This window comes from Labrus bergylta, chromosome 17 (genome assembly GCF_963930695.1).
Source record: "Labrus bergylta chromosome 17, fLabBer1.1, whole genome shotgun sequence".
Classification (NCBI taxonomy): domain Eukaryota; kingdom Metazoa; phylum Chordata; class Actinopteri; order Labriformes; family Labridae; genus Labrus; species Labrus bergylta.
In genome coordinates, this window is record NC_089211.1 from 21,094,201 (window position 1) to 21,113,684 (window position 19,484).

A 19,484-nucleotide genomic window follows, 5' to 3' on the forward strand; every position below is an offset into this window, starting at 1 on the left:
GTAAGCAGAACTTGCGGTTCAAGCTGCTTTTTTCAGTGTCACACAGAGCGCAGTCTGCATATACTGTAGGACTGGCTCAGTATCAGCAGGCAGGTAAAAGCAGCATTTTCCAACACATTTTTCAGCCAGATAAGTAAAGAACTTGCACACAAGTAAGAGCCCAAGCCTGGTAAAAAAAATTCCACCTGCTCTTAAAAACCCTGATAGCTCACACACGAGGATGAACTTCACGTTTTGAGCAGCACTGGAGCCTCCGAGCAGGAATCCGAATGTGAGAGCAGAGCGCCTGGAGGAGCACACGGCGTCCATCACACACGCAATATTACTCTGACTCTCCTCCAAGTCTCTTTCTCTACTCATGTTTCATTTAGTTCATGCAATTAGGAGTGGATTTATTCTGCATATTTTTTGTTTATTCATGTCATCTGGTTGGTCAAAACCCCCACGTTGGCTCGGTCTGCCTTTCAGACAAGAGCAGGCTAGAGCAATTAGGCAGATTAGTTACATGTGGCATCCTTTTTTTTTTTGCCTGTATAGGTAGGTCTCACATTATTTATTGCTTTGCATATATTGAGCCGGCTGTGGCTCGTTGGTAGAGTCGGTGTCCTTGGGCAAGATGCTGAAACCCAAATTGCTCCCGCTGCTATGTCAGCGGCCTGTGAATGGGATTAGTTAATACTGATGGACACTTTACATAGCAGCCTCTGCCATTAGTGTGTGTGAATAACAGAATGTGACATGAGGTGTAAAAAGCTAGAAAGTCAGAAGACATGAAAAGGCCTATACAAGATCAAGTCCATTCACCATTACCCTCCTTAAACAGCCAAATTCTGCTCATAAACTGAAAAAGAAAAACAGATTTTAACCGGTTTTTGAGATTATTTGTGAAATGTCAGTTAGTAACCAATACAATTGAAATTATTTCAAACTATTCAGCAGATCCTGACCGATTAATCAGCCAGCCGATATTAGCTGTCAAGTGACTATCAGTATCGGCTAATTTTAATCGCAGATGTGCGCCGATATTACTACATTTATTCACCAGTCAAAAAGTGTTTCATTTGAGTTTCTTTGTATTACACTAGCAGTTTTCTTTCAACAGCAGAGGGCGCTATGTGGATTACAACAAGCATTACCACTCTCCAGTGTCAAGCGGTGTTGCATGAACATGCGCAATTACTCTCCAGTTGAGTAACCGTCTTGTCTTCATTATACGGTATATCTTTTCCACAAGTGTTTGATTACTGCACTATCTATCTCTACAGATCAAGGACAGACATTTTTTTCTCCCTGATATTAATACCGGTATGGGACCCAAAAACCCCCATATCTGTCGTGCCCTACTATCCAGGGCATTGCCAACTGATCATTTGTGATAGAAGACGCCGTATCTTTCAAAACTGAGAACCTAAAGAAGTAATGATTGCATTCCTTCCTAGTGTGTGCTATTATTTTTTTAATCCAACACCATCCTGAATATTTTCACTATAAAGTAAATTGCTGTTAAAGAAAATTCTGAGTAACAATATTTCTCTGTGGGGAATCAGTAGTTCTAATTAAACATCAGAATGGTTGTCAATCTCCTGTGAGGGACTTATGGTTTGTGTCGATTGTGGCGCCCCCTGTGGTCAAAGAGGCAACTCTAATCTCTTTGCTGATTTTGTCCTGCTCATGTGTAATTAGTGCTTTTTAATAAATAAATAAATAAATCCTCTCCCTGCTTTATTCTTAAAGTTTAATGCTTCTTTTATTGCTGTGGAAATGCTAAATATTCTGTTTTGGCTTGGTGCCTCTTATCACTTGGTCTGACGTCTACCTTCCCCCGCTGGTGGTTTGAGATAATAAAAATAACTATATAGAAACAGCAAATCTTTACGCTGATGATCTTACTTGCTTGCTTTTTGGGGGTCAGAAAACCGTTAATATTAATATCGATCTGTTTCATAACCAGCTTAAAACTCCTCATAGGAGCTTTAACTAAAACCCGGAGAGAAAATATCGCTCTGAAGAGGCAGTGAAGAGAAAAATATGTTCCACCTGGATTGCTAAAAAAAACGAAACAATCACACAAGAGTATTCAGGTTGGTTAAATGATATTAAGCTTAAAATGACTGAATGAAAACTTTGATTTCCCTTTTTTAAGCTGATTTATTCTCTGTATCCAATTTACCTTAAATGGAAAAAGCTGCTCTTCTCTTTTCAGTCTTTAATCCAATATTTGTTTGAAAGGTGTGTGTGCCCCTCTTGCTGTGAACTGAAGTATTTACTGCCAACAGATGTTGACCTCAGTGATCCGTAGGCAAATTTCTATTTGTAGCGTGTCAGTATATCACGCACGCTTTTTAAAGAGTTTTTTGTGTGAGTTGATGGATTTCACCCGAACTCCCTGTGCCCCAAACGTCCGGCTGGCTTTATAAAAAGTATTTTACTAAGAGAGAGAAAATGCATTTACACAGTTTTTTGTTGTCACTAGGGGCCTTTTATTGTGTGGTGGGGGACACAGCCAAGGAGCCCAAGGAGCAAAAAGAGCAACTAAATGGAATTGCTTTTATAAATCAGTGTCAAATTATGCATTCAGTGCACAGACTTGAAAGCTCCTCCACGATATACAAGCTGAAAGTTTATGAATCTTTGGGGAACCAGCTTGCGGCATGCGCTCTAGTTAGACACACCATGCTGGCTGTTCTTTGATACTAGCCGGCTTTACAAATCAAGATAAATTGTGTGGGACTTAGAAAAGAGCGTCTGCATAAAAAAGACATTTTATATGCTATTGTCTTATGTAATGCAAGCTGCTGGTTTTAAATTGCATGGAAAGAGACATAAGAGTACAGCTGAGAGTCCCTTGGTTTGTCACTGAATCCATTAAAGTTCTGTCTTGTGGTCCTGTGAGGTCCTGTGTAAAACTCTAATGGCTTAAATGGCTCTGTACCAATGGTTGTATCATTACAAAAATACATTTTCTAAAACCAGCTGCACAGCTAAAATGTCCAAATATCAGATTTAAACTTTGCATTTTTTTTGTTCTGCTAACACGACAGACATCTTCATTTGTGTCTTATAACAGTAATAAGAGTGGGACCAAATATGAAAAAGGGCAATTCTTAGTCGCCTTACAGAGTGATACGATTATTGTATCTCTGGTGACCAGTACCGCAATTTATATTTTTAAGAAAAAGAACGATGCTCTTAAAAGATAATTCCTGCCAAGCTGACTCAGCACGTCACTGCTTCATGACTCTTCAGCGAGGCTCTTAATACATAAATGAGGGTACGTTGACGGAAGTTAATCGTCCAATCAAGAAGTAGCCGAATAATATCAGACAGCAGTGAATAGAAGTTAAGAGATGAAGCAATGATACGGGATTAAACTGACACCAAACTGTAGTGAATGAAACATCAATTATATGAGATATATATGTGTATTATTACACGTGTCCTGCAATATATCAATTATCACAGAGTCATTTTATCGTCATATTTTATAAGTCACATATCGTATCAAGTATTGTATCACCTTTATCACGTATCGCATCATGTATTGTATAACCCATTGTATCAAGAATTGTATCCCGTATCGTGTAACATACCATATCAAGTACCATATCACGTATCATACCGCATATCGCGTGTGGTATCGCGTACGGTATCATGTATGTTAAATGGTAAATTGTAAATGGACTTGAGCTTATATAGCGCTTTTCTGGTCTTCAGACTACTCAAAGCGCTTTTTCACTGCATGTCACACGTACCCATTCACACACTGATGGTTGGGTCGCTATGTAGTATCATCCATCAGAAATAACTAATCCCATTCATACACCACAGTGTTTCCCATTAATTAACTAGACTGTGGCGGCCCGCCATAGTCTAATCTGTCGCGCCATAGTCTAATTTGCCATGCTAGCGTCAGGGAATTATAATCAACTATAATTTTTTTTTTTTTTTTAAGTACATTTAAAGTACAGTTTACCCTGTTAAATATGTGGCTGCAGTAGCCTACACCGGCACGTGTGATTGTTTTTATGTCCGTTTCCTAAAACGGTCCGTACCTTGTTTACCTCCTGCAGAGTGTTACAACTCACAGCCGCTCGGAGCTTTTCAATTGCTGCGCAGGTTTCGGAGTTTTTAAACACAATCAAAGACGTTTGATCACCCTGTCAGACAAAGCAGCAGAACTATTTGTAAACCTAGATATTAAAATTCTAGCTGTATATGCTTTTTGAACCTGCAAAACAAATGAAAGATCGGAACAAATCCATTTCGCCTGAGGACGCCGCGCGGCTCCGCAGCTCACCTGTTGTCTTGAAAAACTGCACTTAAAAGTTTAATTATAAGTCTAAACATGAGATCAGACCTTTTTTCAAGAGGTTATCTTCCTCATTATGTCAAAAACGTGCATTTAAAGATAAAGGTGGGTCCGCAGACCACACTTGAGAGGCAGAGAGAGAGAGTTATATGGGCGAGAGTCCGGGAACGTGCCATTGTGCATGTAAGAGGACGGACAAGAAACAAAAAGTTAAATTGATCATTACTCTACAGTTTACCAGTCAAGTATGTGAACTACATGGCAGACTGCAGTTCCTGTTAACAGACTGATGCCGTCCAAACTGCTACAATGCGTGCTGAGTGGTCCTCTGTCTGTGCGTCTGCACGTCACCCTCCCTGCTTATTAAAAAGTATAAAAACTGGTCATAAACCACGTCTGAACGTTTTGATTTTGAAATGTTATTAAATCGTTTGAGCTGCTATTAACACTCTCAATATTTATAATACTGAACATTACAATTTATTTATAAAATATGCTTTTCCGCAGCAAATCTAATGACGTCATCAAATAGAAGCATGTTGTAGAGATGTGATCCAAATTTGGTCAATAATCATAACTGAGAGAGGAGTAGGAACAGTATGCCTGCTTGAGGGTCTCTATGGGCCAAGCCTAAAGCCATTTAACTTCCATCGGCATTGGATTTTATGTTTTGACAATTTGTGCACTAAAAGAGCACAACATTGTTAGAAGAAAACAAAGTTTTTGATACATTTAACCTCTTAAATTTGTACAAATTGATGCATCTAACTTTAAAATGGACACATCTTTTCTCCCGGGGGTGCATGCCCCCGGACCCCCCTAGGGTTCGGTGTCCCCCCTGACCATAGTCTCATGAAATCCTGTGGGAAACACTGCACCACCACCGACACAGCGGGAGCAATTCAGGGCAAAGTGTCTTGCCCAAGGACACATCGGACATGTTGACAACCCCTCAACCTTCCAGTTGAGAGGCAACAACTCTACCAACTGAGCCACAGCCGCCCTGTATGGTAAAAAGTATTGTATCATGTATCACATACAATTGGTATCACGCATCATATCGCGTACCATATCACATATTCTACACATAAGTCTACACACTTTCCTTGGATGTGCTTTTTTATGTCTATCCTGGGGGAGCAAATCACACCAAAATATCCAATCTTATCAGACTTATGTAGAACATAAAACATATGAAAACAAAAAAAAGTCTGAAGCTGAATTTCCTCATCCCCTCCTTTGCAGAACAATATCTTTGAACTTTTTCCAATTAATAAAACAGGAATGAAACGCAAACAATTCTGTATTCTGTTGTTTGAATTAATCTGAGAAAATAAGGCAAGGCACGGGAACCCGAGCTTGTGCATTCATTAGAAGTATTTACATAAACTTCTTTGTTCAGTCATCAAAGATATCTACAATGAGCCTCTCTCAGCACTGGTAATGATCAAATTATCATCTCAGGATCAAAAGCAGCCACCGCAGTCTATTGACGCTGATAGTCAAACAAAGCATTTACAAAACACAGTTTCTGCAAAGGAGAGGCAGCAGCATGGGTCACTTAGCACAAGTCATTCATCCTTTCTATGCCATTACTCAGACACATAACCATTAAACTAAATGAGTGTGAATCTTCACTCTCTGCCGGTCGAATGAGTGTCTTGTTGAGTGAAGTGATACAAACTTACAATCTTTTTGTTTTTCAGAGAAATGTTTCTTTGCAAAACCACCCCAAGGAGATTTTTTTTTTTTATCGCAGCAATAAAACAACATTTGGCATGTTCAGACTACAGTCAAACAGCTTGTCTACAAGATTACAAAAATGTTTTATACTTTTGCTTTAAAAAAGAAAGTTTAGCTCTTCAGTCATATTTCTAAGCAAATCTGCAGTGAGCAAGAAAAAGCACTATTTGGACAACTATTTTGACAACTTAATAAAAATTTTGCCCAAGTATTTGTGCAATTGAGATTTACGTGCGCTGGAGTCCCTTTTTGCCTACTCCACTTTTCAGAAAGTGTGTGCTCAAACAGGCCGTTTAAAGATTTTCCCTTCGTGACATCACAGAGAGCAAAACAAACACCTAGCTGTGGGAGTGTCACCCACCTGGGGGAGGGGTTACTGCCATCTGTGATGTCACAAAGTCTTTTCATTGTAAACATTTGGTGGGATGGTGGGAGAAATCTGGAGCCACATCCCCTTTCAGTAAGGGGCGTGGTCAGACACAGCTCATTTGCATTTAAAGCTACAGACACAGAAACAGCTTGTTCTGAGCAGGGCTGAAATAGGGCTTATAGACATGCTAAAATACAGGATCGGAGTGGATTTATTGCAAGAAACTTCACAGAATTGTTTTGTGGACCTCTGAGACTTATTTAAACTTGTTGAAAAGGAGGATGGCATGTGACCTTTAACGTTAAAAAAATCTGTAGTGACAACTGAACTGTTTCTGTAGTTGTTGACAAGGATCTATGCAGCTGCACAAGAGCCAGAATATGCAGAAGCACTCCTTGCATCAACCCTCTTGAGTGGACTGTTTCCTTGGTTCTGCTTTTAAAATCTTAGTTATTTGTGAAACTGTGCAATCAGCCTTGATTTCCACTTTAAGAAATAGCAGCTTTTCCACCAGAGTATTGCTCACCAGGAGAGTCCCCTGGCCTTAGTTTACCACCCACTGGGCCTAAGCATCAGGGATTTTCTTTCAAAATGTATTTTTAGGATGTTTTTTTTTTTTTTTTTGGGACGACAGTACAGTCAAGACCACAGCAGCTCTGTTGGAAACATAGATATAATGGTTGGAGAGGTTCCCAGTACAGATAGTAAAATAAAAATACTGTACAGTGGAGGAGTCTGAGATCAGTTAAAATATGCTCTTCTGGAGGAGGAGACTCTTGTCAGTTATTCTGTATATGAAGTGGATGTGTTATCGATTTACCTGTTTGAGAGTGACACTGTCTTCTAGCTATAAACCCGTTAATGAAGTGAACAAAGAACAGGCGAACTTTGACAACATTTCAACAAACTGAAAGACTAACAGCGGAATTAACGAGATGAGAAAACGGTTGAATGCTGATGCTTGCGTACAGGTGTAACTAATGAGGATGAAAACAGTGTGAATCACACGCTGTTGGCTTCGCCGTCACAATTTCTCACCTCAGTTTACAACCTATCGAACATTCTGGACCAATGACACCTTACTGTGCTCACATCAGTATTATATTTGAAAAATATATATATACACTTTGGAGGAATAACGTTTCATCCCTCCATGGACCGGTGGAATTCACACAGGGCCACTGAAGCTGATAACGAGGCTGATAGAAGCCCAGCACCTTTCTGTGCGTGCACACACACACACACACACACACACACACACACACACACACACACACACACAGTCGTTTTTTCCTTTAATTTCTCTCACATCCTGTGTCACACGGCAAAGCTGTCCAACAACGTCAGCGCTGCCATCCTTGATACACCACTGCTACACAAAGCTGTGGATGCATTTAACACCCAGAGTCATCCATCCTTCACACCTGCTACTGTCATCACCAGCAGCTCTCAATTTTCAAATATTATCAAGCCTGGGCAAAGGCATGTCATTTGTTTTTTTCTTTCATCATTATTGTGGCTATGTAGACTCTAACACATTTATCAATACATTATATAGATACTGCTTATCCCGTTTGGTGTCACAAGGGCTGGAACCAATCCCACCTGTCATTGGGCAGGAGGCGGGTTACACCCTGGACTTGTTCACCGCAGTCGATTCACTGGGCTGATACAAAGGCAAACTGACTTTCATGCTCATGCTCACACTCACTCCTACCGACACATGCACGGGGAAACCATGCAAACTCCACACAGAGAGGCACCTGTCCAGACAGGGATCAAACCAGGAACCATCTTAAAGTGAGACTATAACCACTGCACCACTATGTAGCCCACTTTAAGACCTTTCAAACAGTATCAAAAGCTATCTTTCACCTTATTTTGAATTACTGCATCTTTCCTAAGTAGTACACTGGGCATACATATGGCCTATAATGTATTTTCAAAATGCACATTTTTATAAAGACCAATTTCAGTCAGGAACTCTCGTCCTAGGATAAATTGAAATACAGTCTTACTTGGCACTGGAAGCTCTGCTCTAAAGATCAACCAGCATGCGGTCTACTGATTACAAATGGGACATAAAACTTTTGTGTCCTACATGTACTAACAGGACGTTGTTTGCATGTTTATTACTTATGGAAAGTGGTCATTTAAGTGACATCTGAAACTGACGGCTTTTGTAATTTGGCTGTGTATGAATCAAAAACTGTAATGGACAAAGCCTGAGAGACGTTTGCCATTTGTCACAGCAGGGGGGTTCTGGAGGCTCATTGGTGGCAGCCGCCATGCTGGAAATCCTGTCTCAGCCTAACTTCCAGTCAACCCAACGACAGGCTGAGAGCTCGAGATGAGGCGGCTTTTAAGCCTCCTGACAAATCAACACATCGCACCCACCTGTCAATCATGTCAGCCTCACACCTAACTATGCATAACACGCATGATCCATAAAATCAAAACAGATGAGTTAGAAAACAATTCACCCTCCTGTAGAGTGTGTTCCCATGAGGACAAGAACTAATCAGACCAATATCGTTTTTTTGAACCAGGTTGTAAAAAAAATGCGTTTTTGAATGGGGTATGTATGTGACTTCCAGGACTTTTGGAGCCAGCCTCAAGTGGACCCTCATTTTGCACTTCAGCATTGTCTTAATTTTTACTGCTTGATACGAATACACCAAAAGACACATAACTGATAACATGGACAGAGTGCATTAGATGGAAACTACAAATGAGTCATCCATCTCAATAAGACAGGGAGCTACAGCTCTATGTATGGTCAAAAGATGACAAATCATCCACTTGTCCATTTTTAGCCTTTTCTCTATAGTCTTTGAAAACCATCTGAATATCAGTTATCAGTTTGTTTATAGTATTCCTAACATAATCACAAAAAGCGCAAATTTTAGTGCAATTTCTACATTTTAGAAAAGATCACTGGTCCTTCTCTCTAAGCGCCACACCGTGTAATAACTCCCATCCCTCCTGTTGACCTTTTCCCCCTCTCCATAGTTGGTCCCGCAGTGCTAAGCTTAACCCCTGACATAAGACTGAGATGTAGTGCAGTGCACATGTCTCTATGCCACAGGGAACTCAGTGGTCCAGCGCAGGCTCTCTTTTTTTTTTCTCACTCTACCACTGTTGCTTTTAATCTCCCATCTCTAAGCGAAACAGGTTTTGCTGAAAGTCCTGCTTGGGATGATGCAGCGAGGGGAGGCGGGGAGAGGCGAGGAGAAGGCTGGATGACATGCCTGACTTGATAAGATGCGCAGGAAGAAGAAGGAAAAAAAGACCAAGATGTGGTGAAAAATGAAAAGTGTAAAGATTTATGCCAGTAAGATGGACAGGGACGATGAAGGACAGGGGGGTATTTAAATGGCTTCGATCCAGCTTTATATGCTTGAAGGTTTTTTAAAAAGGTGAACTCCTAATGAGGTGTTTACAGAGTCAGCCATGTTGCTAACCACATTGATTTTTTTACCACAACCCACATCACTTAAATGAGGGGGACTAAACTATCCTGTGTGCAAAGCATAGCAGCATAGGAATTCTTTCTCCTTGCATTAGAAATACATTTTGAGCAGTGTGCACTAAAAATGCATTAAAAATGCAGCACTCTAACCCTTTTTATTTGTAAGAATCATGATGGAAGCATCAGTCCAGGACATAGCAAAACTGTAGGTATTAAGACTGGAAATCTTTGGGTGTCTCATGATTCGATTCAATTTCGATTGTCGGGGTCACGATTCGATTCAGAATCGATTTTCAATTCAAAACGATCTGTGAGACTGGTTGAATTCCTTGCTGCTCTATTTGGAATTCTACTGAGTTAAAGAGCTGGCCTTAGCACTTAGCAGGGAGTGACTGATTGGCCAAAATAAGCAGATTTTTGAAATTTATGAATTGATTTAAATCTTAGAAGAGAAGAATCTTCATTTTTACATACATCGTTTTTTTTCCCCATCTCCAGCTATCTGGAATTTTTAAGTATGCTTCTACAAGCTTGTTATATGAATCTGAACAATGCACACGTAAACTGCATTAAATGTGGCTTCAAGGCTTAGTTTTGGTATGTAAAGAATCACGGTGCATTCATGATTGAAACACAGGGATTCTTTTTTTTTATTATTTAAAAGTGTGAAACTTAAAGCGGTAACATAAGTTGGCTGTTTCACTTGTGCAACTGCATTAAAAATTGGTTGCACTTAAATTTTGAATGTAAAACATTGGTATGCTGGTTTAGCAACTAGAAAAGCCCTGAAGCTGAAAAGTTAAATCACCTATTTCCTTGAAAATGTCATAATGAAAGCACATTTTCTAGCTTGCTAAAATGCATCAAAACCAAATATACTGTGTGTTTGATAACTGCATTTGAGGGATCAATGCACTATATGTGTACATCTAAATCTGTCTAGCTCTACAGATTGGACATTGATCTAAGAAAGATATCGGCCAATATATCAGTATTGGATCGTGTCTTTTCTTAATATTGGTATTGGCGCCAAAAATCCAGACGGACCTGTTAACACAGATTTTTTTAATGTAAAATAGACGATACTGGTCAAGAAACTAGAAAAGCCCTGAGGCAGAAAAGTTTAAACACTTATTTCTTTGACTGGGCTGAAATAAAAAATGATTTTTCCTATTGCAATTAGATGCATCAAACCCCCCCCCCAAAAAAATAAAAAAACAACACACCAGCAACTCCAATGCCCTGTGCATATTGCAAACATTGCTCTCTCTATATTTGCTTTATTATTATTATTATTATTATTATTCAATAGCACATAATAAGACAAAGCAGGGCAAACAGAACAACAAAATCGGGGGAGGGGAAGAAGCCTTGCACGTTTCCTCCGCACTACCCTTTCCGCTCATCCGTTCTCCGTGACACTTGAGGTGATAAATCAAAGCCGAGCAGGCAGGCCACAGTTGGAAGAGGTGACTCGCTGTCCTTTACACCCCGCCCCTCTTTTCTAACCTCTGACTGGTCGCTTTCGACGAAACAATCGGACATCTGACAGCATCGGAGGGATCAGACACAAGCCTGTGCTCATTACGGCTCGGATGGCATTTTGTTAATTAGGAGGATCTCTGTGGTACCCTTTTCAATAATTAGTAAGTGAATTGAGTTATACGCCGCAAACACAGCGGCTGTGAGGAGGTGGAAATGAAACACGTGGTCTACAACCAGGAACATGTAAAGCATGGTGTGGAACAGCTGACTCTGAATGCACTCAAATACTGAGTGCATGCTAATGTAGCTTAAATTTGGAAGCAGAATTTGTGTTAATGTAAGCACAAGAGTTCAAAATGTCCACGAAGTACGAGGGGGAAAAAAAAGCAAGCAAGTGTGTAGACGAGGCGAACAACTTTCAATATGCTCATTCTCTGGCATCACAGTAAGTGAGAAAACGTTAGAACAAAAGCTGTTTACATTGTTTCCTGGAATGTTCTGCCCTGTAGTTCAGAAGACGAATCTGGGGGGGCAGCATGTGCTCTGTTGAGAGACTGCTTTGTCACTTTGTTAACACAACAGACACTTCAACAACCGAATGGAGAGTCGGTGGGTGGTTCGCTCCTTCGCCATATACTGTACAGTCCCATATGATGTTTAAGAGAGTATTAAACATTATGTGAACAAAAGAAAATACACCCATGCTTTAGCCCACATAACATGTGTTTTTTGAGCTGAACTGAACTGCAATTCAGATTTTAACAGAAGAAAGAATACGGCGAGGTGCAATATCGATGCTGCAAATTAAATCCTGCTTTATAAAAATTCACTGTGTGTGTGTTTGTGTAATTCACGCTGCTAATTTTCTCCCACAGAATCAACAACACTGTGTGATTTTTCTGATGTCAGGAACAACATTTCATTTCACAGGAAAGAACCCTGCCGCTAATACATCCATCAGCGGAAAAAGCTGTCGACATGACCTTATGTGTTACGCCGCTGAATATGGAACACTTAAGAGAACACAGGTGACACAAAAATGTCTATTGTTGTGTTCTGATTTTATTTTTGCTCTCTCTCTCTCTGTGCTATTACATTTTGATGTGCGGCAGTATCATTTGGTGTCAATACTGGACGGAACACGTTTCACGGTTTTGGATAATCGTACACTTTTTGTAGCATGGAAATTGGATTTCATTTTGGCAATTCCCTCGACTGTTGTTGTTGATATGATGAATAAAAAGATGGCAGGAGAAAGTGGGGGAATAATTTGTAGCAGAGGGACAAGAGTTAAAATTTTACCCAGGGTCCCTACATCCAAGACTGTGGCCTATAGTGTGCAGGCGACCTGAAAACATATAATTTAAAGCTACTGTGAGACGTTTTAGCAGGTAATGAAAAGGACCAAATTTAACACTGATGCGTCTAAATGAGCCTCAATTGCAAACGAGACAATAATCGACAAGACAGATTATTTCTAAGGTGTCATATTTAAAGCCTAAAACGGCCGCAGCAAGGTAGGTGTCAAACAACTGAAGCCCTATCAAGACTGCCTTCAAGCACCCCCTTGACATGTTGCTTTCATTATGCTTGTTTGCGGGCACTGAGGCATAATTGGGGGGACGATGTGATCCACCCTTTGTATTGACTTCAGAGGTAGTAACTGAGGCGTAACAGGGGCGAGACGTGATTGGCTGAGCCAGCCAAGGAGAACAGCGCTGTGTGTGTGCATGTCTCACTTGTGTGTGTATGTGGAGCTCCCGTTGTCTCGTGCTCTCTCTTCCTTGGCAATGCAAAAAAAAAAACGCATTGTGAATTAACAGACTGGGAAAACAGTATTATACCATCTTGGAATCAATATGAATGCCTCAGGGTGAAATGACAGCAGAGATTCTTTGTTGCGCTGTTGTGGGATTGCACAGATGAAGAGGGTTTACGCGTCTGCCGAAACACACATTTTTTTTTAAAAAGTGAACGATATCTTAAGAGTGTTAAAACAAAAAGTAGGATGAGGTATATTTTTATACCAACACATCTGATCGGCAAGATGCAATAAATAAAAAAAAGGTGCTTCCACGTCCACATCGGGTGCCAAACAGACACGAGCTGAATTTACCTCACAGGAGCTTTAATAGAAATATTCTGACGATGGTATTTCAGATAAACAAATACGGTAATCACTGTCTGAGTGGGTGATATTTATCATCATACATTTCAGGTTTTTTTTCCAGGAGGAATACTTTGTTTCATCAAAGATAATACAAGCCGAAAAATAGGTTTTTAGTTTCACAATGTGGTCAGCATGCTTGCATTGAAACTGTGGAAGCCCTTCTCCTCCTCCATCTCCCCCCTTTCACGGCTTGTAGTCGTGCACTGCAAGGGTGAAGCAGCAAATTTGCTAGCTGGCTGACTGGGAGGACAGAGAGGCCTTTCTCACCAGTCAACGGCTGTCCTTAATGAGAATAGAAAGTGATTTACTAGCTTAATGCTCCAGCCCTCTGCCTGCCTGCCTGCCTGCCTTCCATCCCTGCCTTTGCTGCGCGCAGCCAGTTTAGTCGGCACTCCTGATACTGTGAATGACACAGAGCAAAAAAAAAAAAAAACACAGCAAACCACAGTCCTTAAATGTAGTAATGAGACATGAATTCTCTCATCGCTGACCTCTACTGAGACTTTCATCTGTGTTTGCCATACGACTGGGTTTTCTGTCATAATGATCCAACACAGTGGCCCTAAACAGAACTGGAAAACATTCAGCATTTCACAAATTATGGCCCACCTTGTGGGGCTTATTGCATTAACAAACAGCACTCGGGAGCCAAACACACTCCGCACTTCTACACTTTCTTGGCTCACACACCAAAAAGGGGGGAGGGAGAATAAGAGCATTCATCTTTCGCATGACTCTGTGACATAAGTGGAGAAATATGGAAAACGCAAGGTAAGCAAGTTCCCTTTCATGCATACTCCGCCTTTTATTCCAAAGCAAATATCTTTTGCAGTCGGTGTCAGGCAGGTAGGAATACTTTCCTGCGATTATATCCACAATGATTATCCAATCAGGGAAGCCACAGCCAAAACCATTTGATAGTAAATGGCTTCCACAGAGAACTCCAGATGACCTGTCAAAAGCTGGCTTGGCGCTGTTTTGATTTTCTCAGTGATCTGTGACTAAACCCACACACACACACACACACACACACACACACACAAAAAGAAAGGTGTGTGTATGTGCAGCCCTGTAGTGTTTTACACTGTCCAATTTCTACCACCAGCAATGCACGTGCTCATGTGAGAATAAAACACCAATGTCATGCCTCTTCGAAGGGCCAAATTGCACTCCCTGATTAAGGCGCCATGCTGAGGGGGGCATGCATGAAATTTGAAGTCATAATCATATTAAACCACAAAATGAGAAAGCCAGACACGAGGAGGAGTGACACTTGGGCAGGAGTGGTAGCCTACTTTTTGGTAGTTTGTATCCCAAGCAGAGGCAGCACTTCTTAAAAAGCAACATAAAGGGAAGAGAGCTCATGATTCCAGCTGGGTTATTTGTTGAACTTTTTGGCTGGTAGATGACGTTTCAGCTAGAAAACAAGCAAATGGAAACAGGGCAGGGAATGAAACGCCAAAGAGTAGGGTGTTTGAGAGCATGATTTGGGACACTAATACACACTGAACAACAGTGGAAAGGTCCCGATATGCGAAGCTGGGTTGACTGGTTGTCATTTTGGAGGGAAAACACAGCAACCAAAGCAGTTCTTACCCAGTGTGAAGTACGGAAGCGCGGTGTTGTCAAGATCATCCATGACGGAAATTCGCCCAGGTAGGTCGGTCCTAACGAATAACAGGAGTCGGGATTCCCCCCCTCCTCCTCCTCCTCCTCCTCCTCCTGCTGCTCCTCCTCCTCCTCCCCCAGTTCCTCCTCCACCTGCTCCAGTAGAAGAAGAAGAAGCACCAGCACCCCCTCCGCCTCCGCCTCCTCCTCCTCCGACCACGTTCCCCGAGGCTCCGCCGGTGAAGCTGAACTCGTTCTCCCGGAGTACGGGCAGCGTAGACACGGTAACGGATTTCACCTCACATGGCGTCTCCGCGTCGCTCTCTTTGTCTCTCTCCTCGTCCGGCAGCGTCGCCCCTCTGTTCGCCCGGACACCCAGGGGGTCTGCCAGCAAAAGCCCCGCGAGGAGGACGCGGAGGTGCAGCAGTGGTATCCTCGCCATCCCCGCTCCGTGTGTGTGGGTTCTCTCGCTTTGAGTGGGGCTCATAAGCTGTCCGTTCACTTATAGTACAGTCGCTGCGAAGGAGTCGCGTCCGTCCAGGAGGCGGCAGCACAGGTGTAGTGAGGATGACATCTCCCGGCTCCTCTAACACACAATCCGTCTGTGTTCAGTGTGGGGCAACAAATAATCCCAACATGGACGAGCACGTGTCCTGTTTAAGACACAAATGAAGGGGAGTTAACATTTCTGTCGCGTGGTTTAGTCCATTATGAAAATGTCCCAAGAAAAGATAAATAGAAAAATGTTTAATTTTTTTTCCAAGTTTTTTTCTTTGAAAAAAATTAGATTTCTTCAGTTAATCTTTAAGCAGTAACATATACTGTATATGTTTAACTTTTTAACTTCCCTGTTAATTTAGGTAGAATAATAGAAAATAGTTTTAAGTTTCTCAAATGCCCAAACGCAATACTTGCCTCTCTTTAATTCTAAACATTTTCTCATGAAGGCTGCACATTTTTTTTAAACATTTTTTTTTTTTTTTTTTTGCAATTTTCATTGTTATTTTCTTTCCTGCCTAACATCTTGTATCTTGTAATGTTTTTAAATCAAAGGATGTTAAGAAAATAACAACCTTAAAGACCACTCATTACATGTTGGTGAGCTTTACATGTAATAGCATGGTCTTCATCTAGGCCCTTGTCTTTTTATGTTTTTGTTTTTTGTCAGGTTAGACAGTGAATGTTTTTGTTTTTCTTTCTGAGCACTTTAAAGACTTGCAGTGTGTGGGCTGACTGTAAATCTAATGAAATATGGACATTATTGATCTTTCAAACAGCAGTCTTACCTCAATATAACCTCTGATGTTTCAGTACTTACATTTAAAAATAGGGATGTTTTTGTTTGGTTTGAAACACATTGAACTTCAGTTGGCAGCCTCAGGCTCTACCCATAATGAATTAGTAAGACAGTAAGAATAGTCATTTATTATAATGTGTGAATTAATTCTGAAGAAATGAAAATAAGAACATATATTCTGTTTGACCTTGTTTTTAATGAAATCAATCATTTGACTGTAAAATAAAAAACAATGTTAGCCTAATTATCAAAGAAACAACCCTTATGTTCATGTAGCTTTGGAGGTTTAACTAAAAGGCATGATCATCTCCGATCATGTCACCTAAGATTTTAGTTTTTATCCTCTTCTCCTTAATAACTTCCAAGTTCATTCTTGACCTCAAAAGCCGCCGTTAGAGAACATTGTCATTGAGCACTGATAGCCTAGCGGTTGTATCTCATTCCCCATGTACAGAGGCTTTAGTCCTCATCACAGCAGCAGTGGGTTCAAATCCGACCTTGGCCCTTTGCTGCGTTTCATCCCTCGCTCTCTCCTCCCAATGTTTCCTGTCTCTCTTCCGCTGTCCTATTCAATAAAGGCCAATAAAAAAAACACTGTCATCTCAAATCTCTTACTTATTACTCTTTACTTTTCATCTTTTATATTGCTATTATTATCAAGTGGCTTTTACTTTCCCCCTTATTTTTCTGACACTCTTGCCTTGTTTTAGTGTCCATTCCATCTTTATTTTTATCTGACCGTAGAGCTTCATTTGTTAAATAAAAGATGCTTCCAACAAAGTATTTTTGTTTGATTATTATAAGGGTATCAACAGTATATCAGAAAGGTGTCTTTGAAAGTCACCCCTTTTTTTGTGTTGTTGTTTCAAACAGTTTTTGAAACCAAATCTTCAGTGAGCAGCCGGAGGCCCTGTCTGTAATTTATAGGTAAAAGTGAAAGATCAATGGTTCACTCACCGCGTTGACTTTGAATCACCTCACTGATCATCAACTGTACTTAAAAACAGAAGCATGAGTGCCCTCAGTGTTAGCCTGAGGTCTTCATTTAGCATGCCCTGAAGACTCTGGCAGAAAGTGCACCACAAACATTTTTTTTCATTTATGTGAACACCTACTGTCGACTTTAAACACGTCCCTTCAAATGAAAAGAAAAGCTAATTTTATTTGTCTACTTTGACTGAAAGTGAAGTTTCACCTGCAGGAACCGACTTCAAACTGAATAGAATTCATCCCACCTTGAAATAAATCACCTCGGGTGACTGCGCCAGAAATGAAACTGGGCCAATTTGCATAGCTAACTCACACTGTGCTCTAGACAGGACTGAAGAGGTTACATTAAACAAACAAGAAACACAAATCCATTAATTTAAATGATATGAGTTCTTTGCATATAGGTAAAGTTTATGAAGAATGATGTGTAAATAGGATTAGAGAGTTTATAACCAGCGGTATGTACAATATATTCAACCCTCAAAGCCCAGAGAATGAATAGATAGTATGTTATGGCGCCGGATGGCCTAGGGTTTATGTCGTGGGCCCCATGTACAGAGGCTACAGTCCTCGTCTCAGAGTCCGTGGGTTCAAATCTGACCTCTGCCTTTTGCTGCATGTAATCCCCAACTCTCTCTTTCCAACATATCTGGTCTGTCTTCGACTGTCCTATCTAATAAAAATGGCCCAAAAAATCTTAAAAAAAAAAAAAAAGATGGAATGTTTATTCAGTGCATTAACGTTTAAATATTGTTTATATCTGAAATTTAAAGAGTTACATGTTTACTTTGCGAGTGATACATTTCCTGTTATAACTCTATTTGGCCCCTGAAGGCAAAGGAGACCTGGAGTGTCCTGGTGCTCTGTCCATGGTGCTGAATCATTACATTTCACATATTTCCCGATGCCATGCAGTACACAAGTACAACACAGTATGTAGCAATTGCATAAGGTTTCATTTTAAAGTCTCTTTCACTGTTGTGCTAACAGGAGCAGAAAAACAAAACGTGCCTAAAAAAAAAACTCCTCATCATACGATGACTTTTGAAAGCAGTTGTCAACAAACTCGATAAAAGTAAAATTAAATTAAAACTAAATTATTTACCAAATTTTTAATTCTTTATTTCAAGCTTTCAAAGACACATCTCAAGCTGTCTCTCTATTTTGAACAGCTGGTTTTATTTATTTTTTCTTACCTGTGAGCAGCTCAATCGCTCCCTTTATAGCACTTCATTGTGGAACAAGATTGTCCATCAACACAAAAAGACACACGCAAAAAATCCAATACACATTCTGCATGCTTACTTAACTCTATATGAGACTATTATCTTTATTTTTTTTATAATGAACACACTGCTCTTTCCTAAAATCTAGAGTTAACACAGGTAGGACACACAAGCACCGGCCTTCTTTCCTTGTCGCTCTCCATGGTGCTGAAATATTCAAAAAAACACACACACACACACACACACTCACTCACCCTCTCGGTCTCTCTCCATGGTGCTGAAACATTCAGTCACAGGGTCCGTCCCGGCACCCACACTCGCAGTCCTGAGTATTTACGTGCCATTTCACATGCCACCTGATTAGAAAGCGCATGCCTGCACACACACACACTAACCTCAACTTGATGCAGAGGTACACAAATACATCTGTGAATCAGCAGTAAGAGCTTTTTTGATTGACCGTAATTCCGCATGTTTTTTCATGTAAAAACATTATTAATGCACCAGTCAATTGGTATTCTGTTTTTTAAAGGGCTGTTTGTGCCTTTATTAGAGAGATAGGACAGTGGATAGAGTCAGAAATCAAGGAGAGAGAGTGGGGAGTGACATGCGGGAAAAGAGCCACAGGTCGGATTCAAACCCAGAGGACTACAGCCTCTGTACATGGGGACAACGCACTCACCACTATTCCACCGGTGCCCTATCAATTGGTAATCTAAATGTTGCAAACTCACAAATAATTGAGGACCTTTTAGTTGCTTGACATGTTACATTGGTCAAACATCTAATGTTTAGACCTTTTAATGTGCACTAT

The 19,484-nt window shown here is 40.6% G+C and overlaps 1 protein-coding gene across 1 annotated transcript in view; it reads right to left on the minus strand.

The window, feature by feature from the left end:
* LOC109987349 (astrotactin-2) overlaps positions 1 to 17,175 on the minus strand; it is a 309,847-nt gene extending 292,672 nt beyond the window's left edge. The window contains exon 1 of the mRNA XM_065965428.1: positions 15,146 to 17,175. Coding sequence (XP_065821500.1) covers positions 15,146 to 15,644 — 499 coding nt within the window. The 5' untranslated portion in view covers positions 15,645 to 17,175. The remainder of the gene's footprint in view (positions 1 to 15,145) is intronic.
* Positions 17,176 to 19,484: the final 2,309 nt, after the last annotated feature.